This window comes from Carex rostrata, chromosome 26 (assembly GCF_964058835.1).
Source record: "Carex rostrata chromosome 26, lpCarRost1.2, whole genome shotgun sequence".
NCBI lineage: Eukaryota > Viridiplantae > Streptophyta > Magnoliopsida > Poales > Cyperaceae > Carex > Carex rostrata.
The window spans coordinates 3275554-3293821 of NC_135943.1; the positions used below are offsets into that span (position 1 = coordinate 3275554).

Below are 18268 nucleotides of genomic sequence, written 5' to 3' on the forward strand. Positions count from 1 at the left end.
TAATGGGAGGCATTATTCTGGTCAACAACATAATTTGAATGTTCCTCTATGTTTACTGATTCTAAGAAAATTGATATACCTGAATGCTCTGACGAGTTGCAATGGGGCTAAATTCACCAGTAAATCCCCACCCCCCCCCCCCCCCCCCCCCCCATTCTTCCTATCAAAGCCTCCATCTTTTTGGTACAAATTCCGATCTGATCAAAAAAAGAACAACACTTGTAGTGAAACTTAATTTTGACTGGATTCACTTGTATAGCCGATCTAAGATCGATATTATTCTCAGCCCCACTATCTCTTTCTCTCTCTGTCGTTCAATTCGGTTCGTTCGACTAATTGGGAGACCAAAGTTTTGTCCTAAAGGCCACGTTTTGTTTGGTCGTGGAGTAAGAGAGAGAAAGAACTCGAGTTTTGTCTTATTTGAAGTAATTAAAGGAATAAAAGAAGAGTAAGATGGAGGTGAGTTAATACGAATTAAGTTATTTTAATTCTGTACGTGGATTAACTTATTCAAGGGTCCATTGTTATAGGTAGATATTTATTTGCCAGCACCTTACTTTTTTAGATGAATTAATTTAGATCATGAATTAAACTATCAAATGAGATGTAAAATATGTGCAGTAAAATGAAATAAGCAATTTAATCCTCATTAATTCTACTTCACAATCAAACATGACCAAAAAGTGTAAGTCGGAATCGGTCACATCCAATGTTCTAAATAGCTCGTCGGACCTTTAACGTTAAGTTATGAGATAAAATTATGTTATTTCAGTTACGAGCGCTATAGCGGTAATAACGGTCTGCTATCAACACTACATGCTATGTGCTATAACGCACGCTATAGCTCATGGTATAGCGCACGCTATGCTACATAGGTTTTTATATAAAGATCCAACTGAAAATTAATTTTAAAGATCATTTTTTTCAAGATCCAGATTGATTTTGCTTTTAAATAAAAAAAGATAATTTATTCCATGATGTTTAGGTTTTTTTTTAATAGAAAAAAAATATAGTTTATACCATAATGTTTAGGTTATTTTGAATAAAAAAACATATATATTTTATGATATTATTAGAGATATTTTGAATAGTAATTAGGACTTTGTACTAGTTCAATATGAATATTCTAGTTTCTTAATTAATTTTGTATTACTTATTGCTCTATGAGATTTTAGATAATGTTGATAATTAGTAAAAATATAAAATATAATATTTTAAACAAAAAAAATGTTATTTAGGATCTCTATAGCTATGCTATTTGTAATAGCTTTTTTTTAGTCTTTCCGCTATAACGTGATAATCGCTATTTAAAACTTTGATTACATCTAAAAGAAGTTTGAACGGAGAAACCTAAATAATTTTTCTACACTTCCATGTTTACGACTGTTCCACTCAACTCAATTGGGGACGCTCCATGGGAACTTTGAAGTTTCAAGTTTAATTGTTTATCAAGAGAACTTGTCTTTAGTCTAGTGGCAAAGACACAAAGTGAAATTTTTTTTTTATAATATATATAGGAGTTTGAAAGTGTATTGGATGACTTGACTTCAATCCATGATTTCAAAAAAAATTTAACTGTTTAAGAAAGGAGTCAAGGACCTAGTAAATAAATCGCAAAACTTTTAACTCTTTAATACATAACCACGTGCGATGACATGTCTCACTTGGCCGCACCGTCGCAGCAACAACGAAAGCTCCTTTTTTTTCGTGAATTAGATGTGCCGAAATTTTTGTTGTTTTTTTTGAAAATCTTTGCAGAAGCTGCGAAATCGTGAGGGAGAATCGAACTCTCGACCTTTGGGTACAACAACTCTAGGACTTTTTGTTGTTACCATCTTAATATTTGCAAATTCTAACATTGTCATCGATTTCTTTGAAATTCAAATCATACCATACACCCAGCTCTGGACTGCGGTTTCTCGAGTCCGTGTCCCCCCAGGCACCTGAGATATAATTGAAAAAACATACGGTCCAGATTAATCTCAGCCAGTCCAAATTCAATCCGAAGCCTACTGAGAGTTTGAGAATTTAGGGGGGTATGCTTTGAAATTCGTGCTACGTTAAAAGAACAGTCAGCAGCCTTTGACGTTATTTCCTCGGATTATACAACCGAAGAAGAACTGGATGCAATCTAGACCGTTAAATAACATCAACTGGATAACATAAACTATTTTGGGCCGCCTGATCGGGAATCGGAAAGTTTCTTTCCTTTACCTGGTTGAACTGGTTGAGGGACCCTAACACAGTGACACTACAGCAGGCCTCCAAATTGGATACTGCCACGTGGGGTGTCGGGGATGTTATAATTCTTTGCTACGTTAATCTGTACTCTTCCGTGTAGCCTCTTTGTGAATGGCTGAGGAGGGACTTTTGACCCGCCTTCGAGTAGATCCACAAACTTTACATGTAACGAGTTATTCAAAATAAATGGAAAAGAAAAACGGAACTTGCTTTTGTTAAGGAGAATTTTTTATTTATAGAAATTAATAAAAAAAAGGTAAGAAAATAGGAAGAGTTCATTGGTTATATCATCAGTAGAAATGGCGAGATTAACTTTTTCCATTCAAAATGTCGTGGATGTCCGGCTGCGAAGTTTTAGTTTTTTAGATAGGCTTTAGTTTTTTTTAGCTGTTTAAGTTAGTCAAACAACTATATTTTAGACAGATTTAGAGCGTCTTTTTAAAAACATTTAGAACAAATTCTTAAACTGATAAAAATCTAGATTTACAGCTCTTTTTAGCACCTTTATATACTCTAAACTTCATTGCTCTAAGCCTTTGTCAGTCGAATAACTTACACTTAGCACAGCTTAAACTCTTAAGCTGCAACATTCTAAGTCTCATTGTCAAACACCCTCGACTCCGAATTATTTTTTCAATTCAAATTTTGAATTAGACTTATTGGTCCCGATTCAGAAAATTCAAAGTGGGGCCCAGTGTTTGCTAATTAAGTTGAGCAAAACTAGGGTGTGATGTGCTCATCAAGAGGGGTTGGTGAGTACACCTCAAAAGAGTTATCAGATTGACTTCAAAGTACAAATCCAAACCGTTGAAATCCAAGTACGTCGTGAGTGATGCATGTACATTCAAATTTTTTAAAGTTTTGAATCCATTTAGTACATGGTCAAGCGGTCAAAATGTTGAACATTTTATAAGTTATTTTTTCAATTATTTTATATATTAATTTTTCATCATTTTTTCAACCGTTTGACCATGCGTTAAATGAATTCAAAACTATAAAATTTTTGCATGTACATGCATCATTCGCGAAGTATTTGGATTTCAACGGTTTAGATTCATAATCCAAAGTTAATCCGATAGTTTTTTAGAAGTGTGCTCACCAACCTCTCTTGGTGAGCACATCACACTCTAGTTTTGCTCAATTAAGTTTGATCATGGAATGAAAGAAATAAGGTGGCAGTTTCTACTCGTGCGAATAGTCTAGCACATTCTTTGTTGTTATTACGAGGCCCTGAAGCACAAGGAGATTTTTATCCGCTTGTGTTAATTAGGAGGTCTGTGGATTTTTGTTGTCCTCCACTATGCTTTAGCACTAATAGGTTTCATGTTACGTCAATTCAAAATTGCTCTATCAATTCAATTGTGACCTTATAATACAATTAAATTCTCTAGTCCAATCGCTGTTTTTTGTCTTTGTATTCCTAATTTATCCACTGAGTCAATTGGTTGGTTCTTTGCACCGAATTTTGGCGTTGCAGCTATATTTCGATCTACATTAATAATGAGAAAAATAACATCTTTTTGCTATTTGTGGTGGGAAATGAGGTGAGCGATGAGCATCATATAATAAAATGGGAAAATTGGTTATTTGCTACTCCAAAACCTTCAAATTGTAAAAATGTCATTCCAAAATTTGAAATTGTAAAAATGCCACTCCAAACTTCATTAATTTGTAATTTTGCCACTCCAAATAATTAATAACTAAAATGTCCTCCTCTTCTTCTCCTGCCATGGCTGAGCCAGTGGAGTTACCTAGTAAATTAAAAAAAAAATGCAGATCCGTTGTTGCATCTCCCATGAAGAAATTACATAACGATTTTAATACCCAATATTATTCTTTTGATCTTTTCTCACATTTTTCTTAGCTGTTGATGAGTTGAGTTATCCTATCTTAATATAACACTTCATGATAATTTGCTGTAAATGAAAAAAGAAAAACCAGATATTCATGATCATTTTACATGGATCAAGATTTTTCTTACGTTCTCTTCATCTGGACCTTATCTTTGTAGTTTTGCTTTGCAATCCTCTTTCCTTTGAGACCAATTATATTGCCTATAGAAAAGAAAATAACATTTCCAATTGCACAAGTTTAGAACAAAAGATCAAGTTGAGAATTAGAGCCATTCCAAATAATTTTTAACAAAAAATAAGAACAATTTTTCACGAAAAATAAAATCAAAGTTGGATTGACACTTTACAACTTCTATTTTGTACTTAAGTTTGATGTAGGAATTAGACATACTCCTTCCTGATTCCTACCAATTTCATAATTAGTGCAACAAAATATATGCTACAATCATTACTGGTTTATTAAGGGTCTTGAGAGAAAATTACATCTTAAAAGCTGGCATTATTCTCTTTCACTGTTTTGTTGTTTGATTTATTAATCAACAGTGATTTTTCTCGTAAATTAACAACCTAAGATCAGACATTCACATAAAGCACTGCTTCAAGCCTTCAAGTCTCCAACAAGCTCAAACAGATATTAGCAGTTTAGCATAGTATTCTTTTTCTCAAAAAGTGAACTAATTGCTCTAGGCAACTATAGAGCCGGTTCTGAAGATTTTGAAGTCCGGAGCGGGAGAAGGTGAAACTGTACTGGTACTCCTATCTCATCCTTAACCAGAAAAAAAAAAGACAAGGTGAAATTTGAGTTGTCAAAAACAAATCAAAGTCCAACCTGCTGTGCAACACGGCTTCGATTTTTTACCTCACGAGCCTTCCTCCATGGCAGGAGAAGAAGAATGGAGAGCATTTTAATCATTAATTATTTGGAGTGACAAAATTACAAATTAATGAAGTTTGGAGTGACATTTTTACAATTTAAAAGTTTTGGAGTGACAAACAACTAATTTTTCCTAATAAAATATATTGTTCAGTTTAGAGAAGCATCCAGTACTCAAATGGAAAAGAAATCAATAAATTATTTTTGGATTGGAACCAATGAGTTCCGTGAGCTCGGTCAGCAACTCAACATTTAATTAATTATTATTTTATGTTGATTGTTATAAAATCATAATAAGAAAATATTGAAATTAATAGAATTTCTAGAAAGAAATCGGTATAGAGTTTCTAACAGGATTAAAGGAGTTACAGAGAGAGACAATAAAAATGTTCTGGAAATAGTAAACTGAAGGATACGGTTAAAATGAAGATCAACTCAGAAGAAGATTTCTCATCCGTTGGAATAAACGGTTGGAATATGTTGACAACCTATTTAAAGTAAACCAAATTCATATAAATATCCAACTTCAAATTCACAACAAAATTGTTCCATCAACAAACCATGACTATTCTTTCTCCTTCAATTGTTCTCTTTTTTCTAGCATTGCTTGTTTCCTTTCCACATTTCAACAATGCTACTGCTTCTGATGCCTGTAAAGCGGCAACCCGCATTAGTCCAACTATCAATCTCAATTTCTGCATAACGTCTCTACAATCAGACTCAACGAGCAGCTCGACCAATTCACTCGGTCTTGCTAAAATTGCGGTAGGCCTCGCTTCGAAACATGCAAAAACCACCAAGGCGAAAATAAATAAAATGCTTCTCGACGCAGCGTATGGCAATATCATGCCTGAGATACACACTTGCAGAAGTTTGTACTCGCGCATGATGGATTATCTCTCGATAGCCGCTGATGCTCTTAATTCAGAAAATTACGACGATGCCAAGACGTACCTCAGCACCGCTTTTGATGCACCGTGTGATTGCGGCGATGCGTTTTCTAAGAAACAAGCTCCTCCGGTTTTAGCTAACGAGGATGAAACTGCCAAGCAGCTCACTGATATTGCTCTTGCTCTTGTTAACATGTAATCAATAATTTGTAATTTGTTGTGGGAAATTGGTCGGAGGTGGGCTGGGCCTTAATTACCCATTGGCCCAAAATACGATTAACAATGGGCTTCCCATTGCTTGGATATTTACGGTTTTTTACTTCTCTCTTTTTTTTTTTATTAATTGTATGTAGCACTTTTTAGAAGTTATTTTTGTAAATTGTTGTAATTTGGAGATAGAAACGTAAAGGACAAAACTTAACACCTTGTTTGGATGGAGAGTAGAGAAAGGGAGGGAATGGAAAGGAACAAAAACTTTTCGTAGAATCGTGTTTGGTTGATAAAATTATGTCAGAGGTGAAGGGTATAGGAGGTGAAAGGTTTAACCTTGTATCATTATAATTAATAGAATCAATTTTCCTTCCAAATTGGAGTGTAACGGATGGAAATAAATTCTGTTACAAATACTTTTAGAAAAAATTACACAAATACCCAACCCTATATCTTATATATATAATTCTCATACGAGATTTTTTTCTCAAACCTACAACAGTCACCGAATTTCTCATTAACCTCCTAAATTTTAATTAACCAAACAAGAAATAAGACGGAAAGGAAAGTTAAATTTATTTTCTCTCATTAATCATCCAAACATAAAGAAGTTGAATATATTAATCTTCCTTTCTATTCCATTCCATTCCCTTTTATTCTTTACCTCCCATTCCTTCATCTACTCTGCAGAAGGAAACGCAACGGTTTATTGTTTCCATATGGAAATTTCTATCTACCTACACAAATCTGCCAATTTATATACTTTTTTCTTAACATTTTTTTTTTCCTTTTATAAGAGTTTGTTACCAATTCGATTCTTCCACGGAAAGAGACACACAAGCCAATTTTGCGATCCGAATACAGGGTCGGACATTTCATAACGACAATTACAAAATATAAAATTATAAACAATTAATTATGAATGAGGTACAACTATTATTAAGATTATTTTATCAAAGAACGGGGAACCGAAAATATAAGACTGTTTCAAGTTTGGATGGAAACATTTAAGTTTGAAATTTAGATGGGAAAGCTTTTAGTTTTGATTTTTTTTTTTTTTTTACAGATATACTTTTAATTTCTAAAAAGAAAAAGAAAAAAAAGGGAAAAGCCCAACCTGTGCTAAATTAAGCTTTTAATTTTTTTTAGGAATAAAAGGAAAACTCCCGCCCATGCTAAAGCAAAGTCAAAAAATATAAGATGGTTTAAAATTTGAATGGAAATATATAAATTTGAAATTTAGATGGAAAATTCTCAAACTTTATATGGATCTTCTAATTTAGAAAAAATAATGAATAAAAAGGAAAACTTATGCTATTGTTAAAGCAAAGTCGAAAATATAAAATGGTCTCAAGTTTGGATGGAAATATATAAATTTGAAATTTAGATAGGAAAGTTTTTAATTTTGAAATTTTTTACGGTCCTAATTTTCAAAAAGGAATAAAAAGGAAAACTCCCGCCCTTGCTGAAGCAAAGTACAAATTAATCAAATTAGTTGTGCGTAATTGTAATTACTATAAGATTTTATCAAGATGTTATTTTGTTTGGAGGGCAAATATATAGAATTTAAATTTTAAGGAGCCATTTCTCATGATAAATGGCGTTACACGGGAGAATTTCATGTGTACCTCTCAGTAACTTTAAAATTATGTATTTTCTCCTCTAAATTTCAAAATTACGTATTTTTTTCTCTAAACTTTTAAAACTCACAAATTTATTCATTTTATTGTCTTTTATATTGAAACTCATTTTAAGTTCAGAAAATACCCATTTTACTCTTTATTAAAAGCATAGAAAGTTTGTAGCTTATTTAAGAAAAATGTAGGTCTTATATTTTGATCGGTTTTTAGGACAAAATGGGTATTTTGTAAAGAATAAAGGGTATATTGGATATCTTATAAAACTAGTATAACTATATACATTGTCGCATCTTTGTTTGATTCTAGCTCTTTTTGGAACAATATTTAACTTGAAGAAGTTACAATTTTTTTATGCATAAAGCGTAAATTGAATATTTTATAAAAAAAATTAGGGTAGATATTTTATAAATTTAAAATTTAAATTTGTGAGCTTTTAAAGTTTAGAGGGAAAATATGTAATTTTGATGTTTAGAGGGTAAAATAGTAATTTTGATGTTTGAGGGGTATACGTGAAATTTGCCCGGCGTTACACAGTACACTCCTAATTGAATTCCACTACATTACGGTTGCTTGGCCCGCCTCTCCGCAGCGTCAAGTTCCGAAGCAAAGCCGGACGAGAAGAGAGAGAGAAGAGAGAGAGAAAGAGAGAGACTTGAGACAGAGAAGGAAGAGGGAGAAGAGCGAGCGAGCGAGCGAGAGAGAGATGGCGGGGCGCGGGAATAACAATGGCGGATCATCGAGTTCACTCTCCGACTTGAGAGATATGGAGGAGAAGCTGAAGTGCTTCGTTTGGTAATGGAATTTTTTCTCATTGAGTTTATATTATTATTATTTTTCCAAATTCCTTAGTCAGGTGTCATAATTTGGAAGTTTGATCTAGTACCAGGGTTTGTTTTTACATTTTTTTTATGGGAATTGAGTAATTTATGCTCCTACTTCTCTATGTCAGTATATACAAAATTCTCTCAACTTTATCACATCAAAATTGTGATTTGTGAGGGACAAATATTGTTTCGCAAAAATCTTCTGCGGGAATATTACTATTTTGAGTATTTTCTATTTTCAGTAGCTTGACAAAGGTTGTCACTTTATTCAAGAAAGAGAGCAAAGAAAGAGCATAAAATTGATTCCATCTGGAATTAAAATTTCTATAAACAGTCCATTTAGTCATTTACAAATGTTGGCAAAACAAGTGAATAAAAGTGCCTCCTGCTTTAATACAGTAGATTTTGTTAAGAATTTTAGATCAATAATTCAAATCTTTTCTATTTTCTCTTCAGTTATAAAAATGAACTGAGAAAGAAATTATATCTTTTGCCCCCTTTTTTTTTCAAAAAAGGCTGGGGTTAGCAGGTCTCTCTCTCTGTCACATATGCACACACACACAGAAAGGCACACATTCACACAATCAAACATGCTTCTACTTCTCTATGTCAATATATACAATACTCTCATCTTTTATCATATCAAAATTGTGATTTGTGAGTAGACTTTTTAACTGTTTTCGCAAACATTTTCTGTGGCGTGTTATAATTTCTGTTGGGTGCTCTGTCCTGCTTCCGTATTAGTGTGTTTTTTTTTTTTTTTTTTTTGACATGATCTAGTTAAAGTTACTGGAATTTCAATAACAATTTATATATATTTTTTTACAGCAAAAAAATGCTTCAACAACCAACCTCATTGACGTGCGGCCACATCTTCTGCAAGTATGATGCGCTTGCTTTATATGATCTAACAATTGAGTAGTATCTTTTTCTGAAATGTTAAACCTAGAAAGTATGTATTTTGCAGGGAATGTATACCTAAATATATGGTCAGCGTTTGCCCTATATGTAAAGCAAGATTTCTTTCAAAGAGTATGTCTCTAACTGGAAATTACTTAAAAGAATGATTTTATCTTGTTGTTGTTATTGCTGTTGTTCTTAATACAACCAACATATAAATTGTTAATTCAATTGCTTCTCTCTTCTTGTTTTTAATTTTTTGCCAGATCTTAAACCGGCTGTACACATTGAGGAGATGCTGAAGAAGTATCAAGAGATGGAAGCTACTTTAAAAATCCAAAACAGTGACAATGGCTCACAAGTGGACTCATTTACTGGAGAATCCAGCTTCATTTTGATTCCCCAGAGCATTCAGGTATATTAATTGTCTTAGAATCAGTAAACAGTGATGAATATTTGAATTTTGTCGTCAATCAGAAGTATCTTTTGCATGATTGTTGCAGAAAGGAAATGGATTGCTGATAAACAAGTCCTGTCAGCAAGCGTCTCCTGTCTTTCAAAAGGTACTCTTAATCAGTTACAATATTGTTAACTTTTCATTATCACGAATGAGTGTAACTAAATTGTTATTTAATTGAAAAGAAAATTCTTAGATTCTAAACTCAAATTCAATTGTGCTAGTGTTGCTAATCAAGTGGACATACACATCTAAACAAATTTTATGTACATGCCTTTCAATTTTTTTTAAAATGTTGTCGTCCACAGAGAGTCCGTGGATTGGGTATCAACAGTTATGACACACTATCATCAAAATTGACAAGGGAAGAAGCTCGAGATTCTCCTGCAGTTGTTTCAACCCCGTCTAAATCCTCAACTACAGCTGTTCCATCTCAAGGCCATGTACCTGCTGGGGACATCGAGTTTCTGCCACCACCTCCTAATTCCAAAATGGTACTTCTTACCAATCCTCCAGTCGTTAATATGTTCTATATCCAGAGTATATGCAGCAGACTTGTTAGTAGTACAATAGACAAGCTTGTTCATACATATTTAATCATTCCATTTAAAACAGTGACATTTAGATGTATAATACTTTTGACTACAGGTAGCCAATACGTCATGCACCAAAGGTTCATGCCCAGCACCCTGTACGAATCCTAGTACACACAGGAATGAGAAAACAGAGAGGAAAGAATTGGCTTGGTCCTCTGTGAAGAGGCTAAAGTTGACCTCTTTCCGAATTCCAGTTGGCTTATATGAGGATGAATGCATTTTCTGCCATTCATTTAGGCGTAACTTGGAGGTAACTTTAGAACCCCTTTTGGGTGCGTGCATGTGTGTGTCCACATGTGTGCAGGCTTATGTATTTTTATAAAAGGATAACATAGTATTAGCAATTTAGCATGCTAACAAGTGTATGGGGGCAATCTAATGTTAGTATTTTGAACAACATTAATTTGTGATGTTTCCATAAGATGTACTTGTTGCACTAATAATCGCAAAAATCCAGAATTGGCACAGAGCTATCGTTGCACCTGCACCCTGGATGACATCAATATAAATTTTATTCAAGGAAAAGTTACAAATACAATACTTCTGTCTAGAAGGGAACAAAGTTATGTTTAATAATGTTGTTATTCTCAGGGTTATGGCGATCTTCTTTGTATTCAAAGGGGGAAGGTGGTGACAGGACCAGATAGTAGCAGCAAAGCCAAAGTTATTTATGCTCATGAAAATTGCATTCTATGGTACATACTATTTGTATTAATTTGTGATTTATTTCTTTTCTGGAAATGTAGGGATGACAGTTTTGAATTTAAATTGTTCTATTTATTTGCATATTCCTTTTTTGATGTATATCACACTTTTCTTGCATAAAAAAAACTGAAACATCATAAAGCAATAATCACATTGATGGGCTTTTATTATCCAACTAACTTAGCCAATGAATACCCATCAGTATCTTGTTGATGAGTTTCTCAATTTCAAGCGCTCCCAAAATATATCTCACAATATATTGTACTAACCAGATAAATGGTATTGCTCACCAGCAGTTTAATTTTTTTATTCCAACCTGTAGGGATCCTGTGATATATTACAAAGGTGACGAGCTCATGAACTTAAGGAGGGAAATTGAGCGGAGCTCCAAGCTCAGATGTGCTAAATGTGGCCTCAATGGGGCAGCCCTTGGTTGTTTCTATGAGCATTGTCCTAAGAGCTACCATCCGCCTTGTGCATACCAAGTTGATGGGTGCCGCTGGGACACAGTATGTGCTACAATTTTGGAGAAGTTAATCAATGTTACTTTACTTTGTCTAATGCCGCCTAAAAGGGTATTTTAGTAGAGTGGTCTGGATATTATCACTTGTAGTTTCCTTGGCCTTGAAGAAACCCCCAGCTTAAAAATGTGGTTTTTCTTTTGTGAACCTGTACCGGACTGATTCTTATAGGCTATTAATATCTATTTATCTTCGATTAGGATTAAATGTTAATATACAGAATTCAATGAATTAGGTAAACTACTGCGTGTTGTGCCCAGATCATGTATCTGAGAAATTGCCGTGCGATAGTGACCCCACCATATCTGATAAGGCAGGTAATGGAAATGGTCGCACCAGCTCAGAGGTAGTAGTTTCATTTTCCATAAATCAAATCCCTTATCATGATGTACTCTGTTCCTATTGTTTTAATGTCATGCCCATCCCTTGTAGGGAACGCTTAAAACCCGCTGATTTGGCATTTCTTGGTGTATAGCATGAGCTTTTGAAGTATCAAGGGGTCCGCCCTTGTTGGCCGTATAATAAGGATGGAGGAAGAAATTGTGAATTATGTTACTAAACTTTTTCAAAGGAAGTGGTTCGAGGATGAGGGTTTACATATTTTCCTTGTTTGATATTTTTGTGTATATTTTGGCAAGTGGCGTAATTAATGCTTTCTTCTCCTTTTCTCGTTTTCTTTCACGATTTACTCTGGGGTTTGGGGTTTATAGTCATAGGGAAGGAAATTATTCTTCTCCTTTTCTCGTTTTCTTTCACTAGTTACTCTCGGGTTTATAGTCATAGGGAAGAAAACTAATTACGTCGTTTCATCAGGATATGTCACGGCATATCACGGTATGTATTTGGTCGCGTGATGTGATTTGCGTGTCACATGACATGTCTCCCTTACGTCATATCATGTCATGTGAACTGATTTAGTCATGTAATATCACGTGACTATCTTGCGTGATCAATTTTTCAACATTATATATTTTAATTCATTTTACAATAATTTTTATGAAATAATTTAAAACTGGAAAAAAAAAATTGAATATGATAACTTTTCGTCACATTTGTTCTCATCGTGTGCGGTTAAGGTGTGACAATTGATATGATGTGATTGTCCTTCGTAATTTTGGTCATGCCACATAACATGAGAAAAAAGTTATAATTATTTGTTAGTCAGTTTTTCCGTCATTAGTAACTAAAAAAATATTTTTAAGAGGAACATTAAAAGAATTAAACTTTCTTGTGAGTATGCACACAGAAATTTTGTTTACCTCATATATCAAGCTATTCCATGCAGGCATAAAACAGTTGTAAAGCGCGAATCAAATCAATGCAAATAATTCGGTGTTAGCATATTTTCAGAATAGTGTGAATTAAATGAACAGAGTAATGTAAATTAAAGGAACATAATAATGTGAATTAAAGGTGTCAGCATATTTATCAAAACCGGTTTAAATATGCACAAGGTTTTCTTAGAGATAGTCAACAGTCAATCACTTCTAACAACTATTAGTTAATTCTGTTTACATGTAACAGTAGTTAGTTACAATAAGTGATAGGCTGTCATCTCTTCTTGTATTCGCTATATATAGATGTACTGTCTGTAATTAAAAACTGATGAAATCAATACAAATCATTCTCTATTCAGTCTATTCAGTCTAGCTCTCTGTATCTCTTCTCTATCTTATCTCTATCAGGTTTTGTAATAATTCACATTATTATGTTAGCATAAAGAATTGACAAGGTTTTCTAAATATGCTAACACCGGATTAATTAACCAGTTTTGATAAAAATCGCTAACTCGAAAAACCGGTTTATGAACTTGTTCGGCTTAAGAGTTAAAGCAGAAGGCTAGAGTGCTAGATTAGTAGGCTATGATATTGGTACGTGCTCACATAACAGAAGAATTTTTTATTGGTAGAAATTATTAGAAGCTTGGAGGAGGCTGAAATGGAGAAGAACGGCGGTGAAAAGAGAGATTGGCAGAGGCTAAAATGGGGACAGGTAGGGGAAGAGCAGCGAGATCAGTACCGTTGAGTGCATGTGACCTAAAATTTTCGGCGACGAACGGGAATTTTCAGCGCTTTGCAAGCGATTTGCAAGCTTGCAAATCCTGCAAGCTTTCTTTTGTGAAATTCACTCTACATCCCTGCCCTTGCGAAAATGAAATGACACGTCGGATTTGCAAGTGTATTTGAAAGCCGATGGAGATGCTCTAAGAGAGAAAAAGAAGGAAATATTTACAAAATATCAATCTTTCAGAAATCATCAAACAAAATATTCCTCTTCTTTAATTATTAACAAAATATTCTTGTGAGCTTCATTTTTTTCCTTTCTTTCCCTCCCCTTGCCCCATTTATTTCCTTTCCTAGTTTTTCTTTTTTCTTTCCTATTTTTTCCTCTCTCTCCTATATCGTGAAGTTAAGTTAGCAGCTAGATAGATAGATCGTAGATGCTAGAAACTGGAGAAATTAAGTTAACAGGAAAATTGAAATGAATCTTCCATTGCTAATTACTGAATGCTAATTGTTCAAATTAAATAAAACACAATCATATATTATAATGTAGCAACAAAAGTGCTAAATATATTAAGATAGTCTACTGCCTACACTAAAAAAAAAATGTATGCAGTTTCTTTATTTACGGTATTTGTTTCATGTATGAGAGACAAATAACTTTAATTTTTCAACATCATTTCAAGTTTTAGTTTCTTCTTTTAAGCTCTATTTTATAGTATCAACAGTTCTGTAGAAGAGCTTTCAAAGATAATTAACATTAGGGTCAATTAGAAGTACTCACTTTTTAGAGAAATTTAGATATATGCTCATCATAACTTTGTAAATTAGATATTTTCCCATCAAAACTTCAAAATTAGTTATTTCCCCATATAAACTTACATATTTTATTAATATACCCATTTCTTACTTCAAGCATTTAAATATATAGTTAATTATTAATTTAAAAATAAAATGACTGTTTTACCCTTTATGTGCTCTTCTCCTTCCTCTCTCCTCTTACCGTGCACCTCCCTTCTTACCCAGTTCTTCCTTACCTTCAATAGTCCCATCTTATAATACATATACCTTAGGCATGACTAGATAATTAAGTAGACACTGCATTTCATGGGGAAATTAATTAACGTGCATAGTTTCCAAGATGTTTTTTTTTATTAAATCAAATTAATTTGATGACCACTTGTTCATTTCAATTTTAAAGGGCGTGCAAGGTTAAAATATTTTCTTTTTCAACCTTCAAAAAATTGGTAATAGAAACCTTCAAAAAGAAAATATTTTCTTTTTCAGAGATAGGCAAGTAAACAACTGCTCTCTTTAAGAGCATATACTTAGCGAACAATAACAACAGAGCAAGCATTATAAATTTTGGATTAACAAAATCAGGATCGTGTTTCTGTGACAACAAATTTGAACTATAAAGAAATTGCCAACTCAGGAGTCAGGATGAAAGACAATGTGCTCCTTAACCAAAGAAAGAAAAGCAAGACATAATAGGAAAAAAAAGAAGGAACAAATAAGAAAATTAATTTGTAACATAAAGGTGGGAATTGGAGGAACGAGTGCTGTCAAAATAAAAGAAAGAATTGACAATTTAACATATCAAAATGGTGGCAGACTTAATTCATCAATATAATACTTCATCAATAATACTTCCATAATATTAAGAGAAAAAAAAGGTAAGTAAGAGACTCACAGTAAATCACAAACAATAAATAAGAATAGTAATTGTCACCTAAAGTAAAAATTGGGCACCTGGACATTAATTAAACTAAGCAAATGGAACAGTCTTACATTAAAATCACTAGTACAGGAGCAGGATGGAGCAGGGGACTAGGGGAGTAGAATTTAAAAGAGAAGAAGAAATCAGGACTTCAATTGTATACTCAAGTTTCAAATGAAGTGCTTATGCAAGATTTGGTACCAGTGGTACCAACTGAAGCTTCTGAAGAGAAAAACAACGATCTTGAGAAGAGGGAGGTGTTAGGGTCAGAAGTTTGAACTAGGGGCAAAAATGTCCTTTTAATTGTTTATTAATTTTTTTTTAATTTTTATGTAATTAAATTAACAAATGGGTATATTATTAAAGTCTCATGTCTCATATCTTGAGAAGAGGAGGGTTCCAATGCCTCATGTCTTTCATACCTTATCATACCTCATATTTTATATCTTCATTTTTAAAGTCTAAATTGTCGATCTGAACCATTCAACATGATATATATATACTAAAATATGGTTAGAAATAAAATTTTATAATTTTTGGAATTTTTTTACTATTTTTTAGGATGGGTATAAAATCTCTTTTTTTTGAACGGTCCAGATACAATGATTTTATACCTATCTTAAAAAATAGTAAAAAATATAAAATTTCATCTTCATGCATATTTTAGTATAAATATTATGTTGAACGGTTTGGATCGATAATTTGAATTTTGAAAACAAAGATATAAAATATGAGGTATGAAAAAGATGAGGTATTGGAACCCTCCTCATTAATAATATATGTGAATTTAGATGGGAAAATAACTAATTTTAACATTCTGATGAAAAAATATCTAATTGATGAAGTTATATATGATGGGCATATACCTGAATTCCTCTTCTTTTTATGATCTCTTTTTTTTGCCCACAGAAGCAGATGCTAACATCCCACCACAAGCACGACCTCTATAACACTGCATTATTGTTTTACTTAATTAAAGAAAATCACGACGATAAAAAATAAAAGTAAAGAAATAAATCTAATAGTAAATGTAAAAACTATTTAATTTTTTTTATGGACGTTGGCAAGTTGCCATCCTCGGATATATTGATAGAAAAATGTCTATTTACAAAAAGTTCCGAAATATATAAAAATCACACCTCCTTATTCCATATATTGTGAAGAATTCCAACTGCAAACGGTCACCAATTCAATCCTAGTAACTCTACACTAGGAATTCTGAAGCCATCTCTCATTTTCTATTGCTGTATCACATACCAGGCATGGTACTTCTTAATACAACACTCCAATCGATAGTGTTTGGAGCACTCTAGTAGTGCCTCCTTATAGCAAGATAATTAGGTATTTACAACGCTAATACAACACTCCAATTAAAGGTGTTTAGAGCACTCTAGTAGTGTCTTCAGATGACAAGAAAATAGGGCATTTACAACCCTAATATAACACATCAATTGGAGATGTTTGGAGAACTCTAGTAGTGTCTCAAGATTACAAGATAATAGGGCATTTACAACCCTAATACAACACTCTAATTAAAGGTGTTTAGCGCACTCTAGTAGTGTCTCAAGATGACAAGATAATAGGCATTATAACCCCAATACAACACTTCAATTGAAGGTGTTGAATGCTGTTCGGGTCGCGTGTCTTCTATACTGCCTACGTTGAATGCTGGGTATACAGGAGCTGAGCGTACGAACCCCGTGGAGAAGTGGTTACACACGGACAGTTGTGCTGGTCGCGTCTATTGTGATGCGGGTCGCGTCGAGAGGAGGATGGGCAAGAACAGTGGCGTCTGAAGGAGACTCTAGTGCTGAAAGTGGTCCTTTGCTCCTCAGTTGGTAGTCACCTGTGGGAGGTGGTACGTAAGCCAGCTTGTTCTTGTAAAGAGAGAAAAATAAAAGAAAAGATACAAGTTAAAATCTAGATTAACTAAAATAAGCAAAAATTCAGAAAATAAATGATGCCGTCCCCGGCAACGGCGCCAAAAACTTGTTCGCACAAAAGTATATCACAAAGTTTCAGTACAGCAAGCTGTACCTTTTAAACCTTGAGTTAACTTCCGATTAAGACTGCAAGTGCACCATCATATCGTATACTAAAATCAGGTATCGATCCACAGGACGGTTCAAATATAAACTGGACTCTACTTAAATTAATTAGTACTAGAAGTTTGAAAATGTTGATTTGGTTTGTTTAGTTTCCTAAGTTCAATTGAGAGAAATAAATGACAGAAAGTAAAGTTTGGTTTTAAATCAGATATAAAAAGACGTTTCCAGGTTTCAGATTTCATCTTCAACTCTGCCTCTCGGCACCCGACGCGGATGGGCCTCGAGTTAATACAGTATACATTTGTTTCTGCGTTGTTTCTTTATGTAAGGTTCTACTGACCGTACCTAATGTTCCTAAATCTCAACTCTCGTTTGTTGGCTTAATAACCTTGGTAACGGAAATGCAATTTCACCTTCTTAGATTTTCAACCCTAAACTCTCGTTTATTGGTATTCAACCTAAGTTATTTGTCAGGTTTACTAAAGACATCCACCATCTCTTGAATAATGGAAAAGTTCACCTCTCAATTACTATTTGGTCTCGCCTCACGGCTCGAAATCCTACCTCAGATACTTAGTTTAGTTGAAAGAAACATCAAGGCCAAATTACTAGAAAAGATGCTATAGACATCTAATAGTAGACAACAAGAATCATTCAAACAATTTCAACTAAGCAATTAAAATAGTACTCAAACAAATAAACACAAATATTCAACACAGATTCAAACAACATGCATAATAAAATAGAGTATCCGACTACATCGTAACCCTAGAAACTAAATAAACT

General features: G+C 33.5%; 2 protein-coding genes across 2 annotated transcripts; both read left to right on the forward strand.

Annotated features, from left to right (window-relative positions):
* The first annotated feature begins 5529 nt into the window (after positions 1-5529).
* Positions 5530-6057, forward strand: LOC144544087 (putative invertase inhibitor). The gene has a single exon (XM_078292505.1). The coding sequence runs from the start codon at positions 5530-5532 to the stop codon at positions 6055-6057; it is 528 nt and encodes a 175-aa protein (XP_078148631.1).
* Positions 6058-8368: 2311 nt separating this feature from the next.
* On the forward strand, positions 8369-12372 carry LOC144544533 (BRCA1-associated RING domain protein 1-like). The gene is made up of 11 exons (XM_078293057.1): positions 8369-8500; positions 9361-9414; positions 9500-9564; positions 9699-9847; positions 9936-9995; positions 10198-10383; positions 10538-10735; positions 11077-11180; positions 11513-11699; positions 11947-12057; positions 12144-12372. Exons 1-11 carry the CDS (start codon positions 8412-8414, stop codon positions 12162-12164), a joined length of 1224 nt encoding a protein of 407 aa, XP_078149183.1. The 5' UTR covers positions 8369-8411; the 3' UTR covers positions 12165-12372.
* Positions 12373-18268: the final 5896 nt, after the last annotated feature.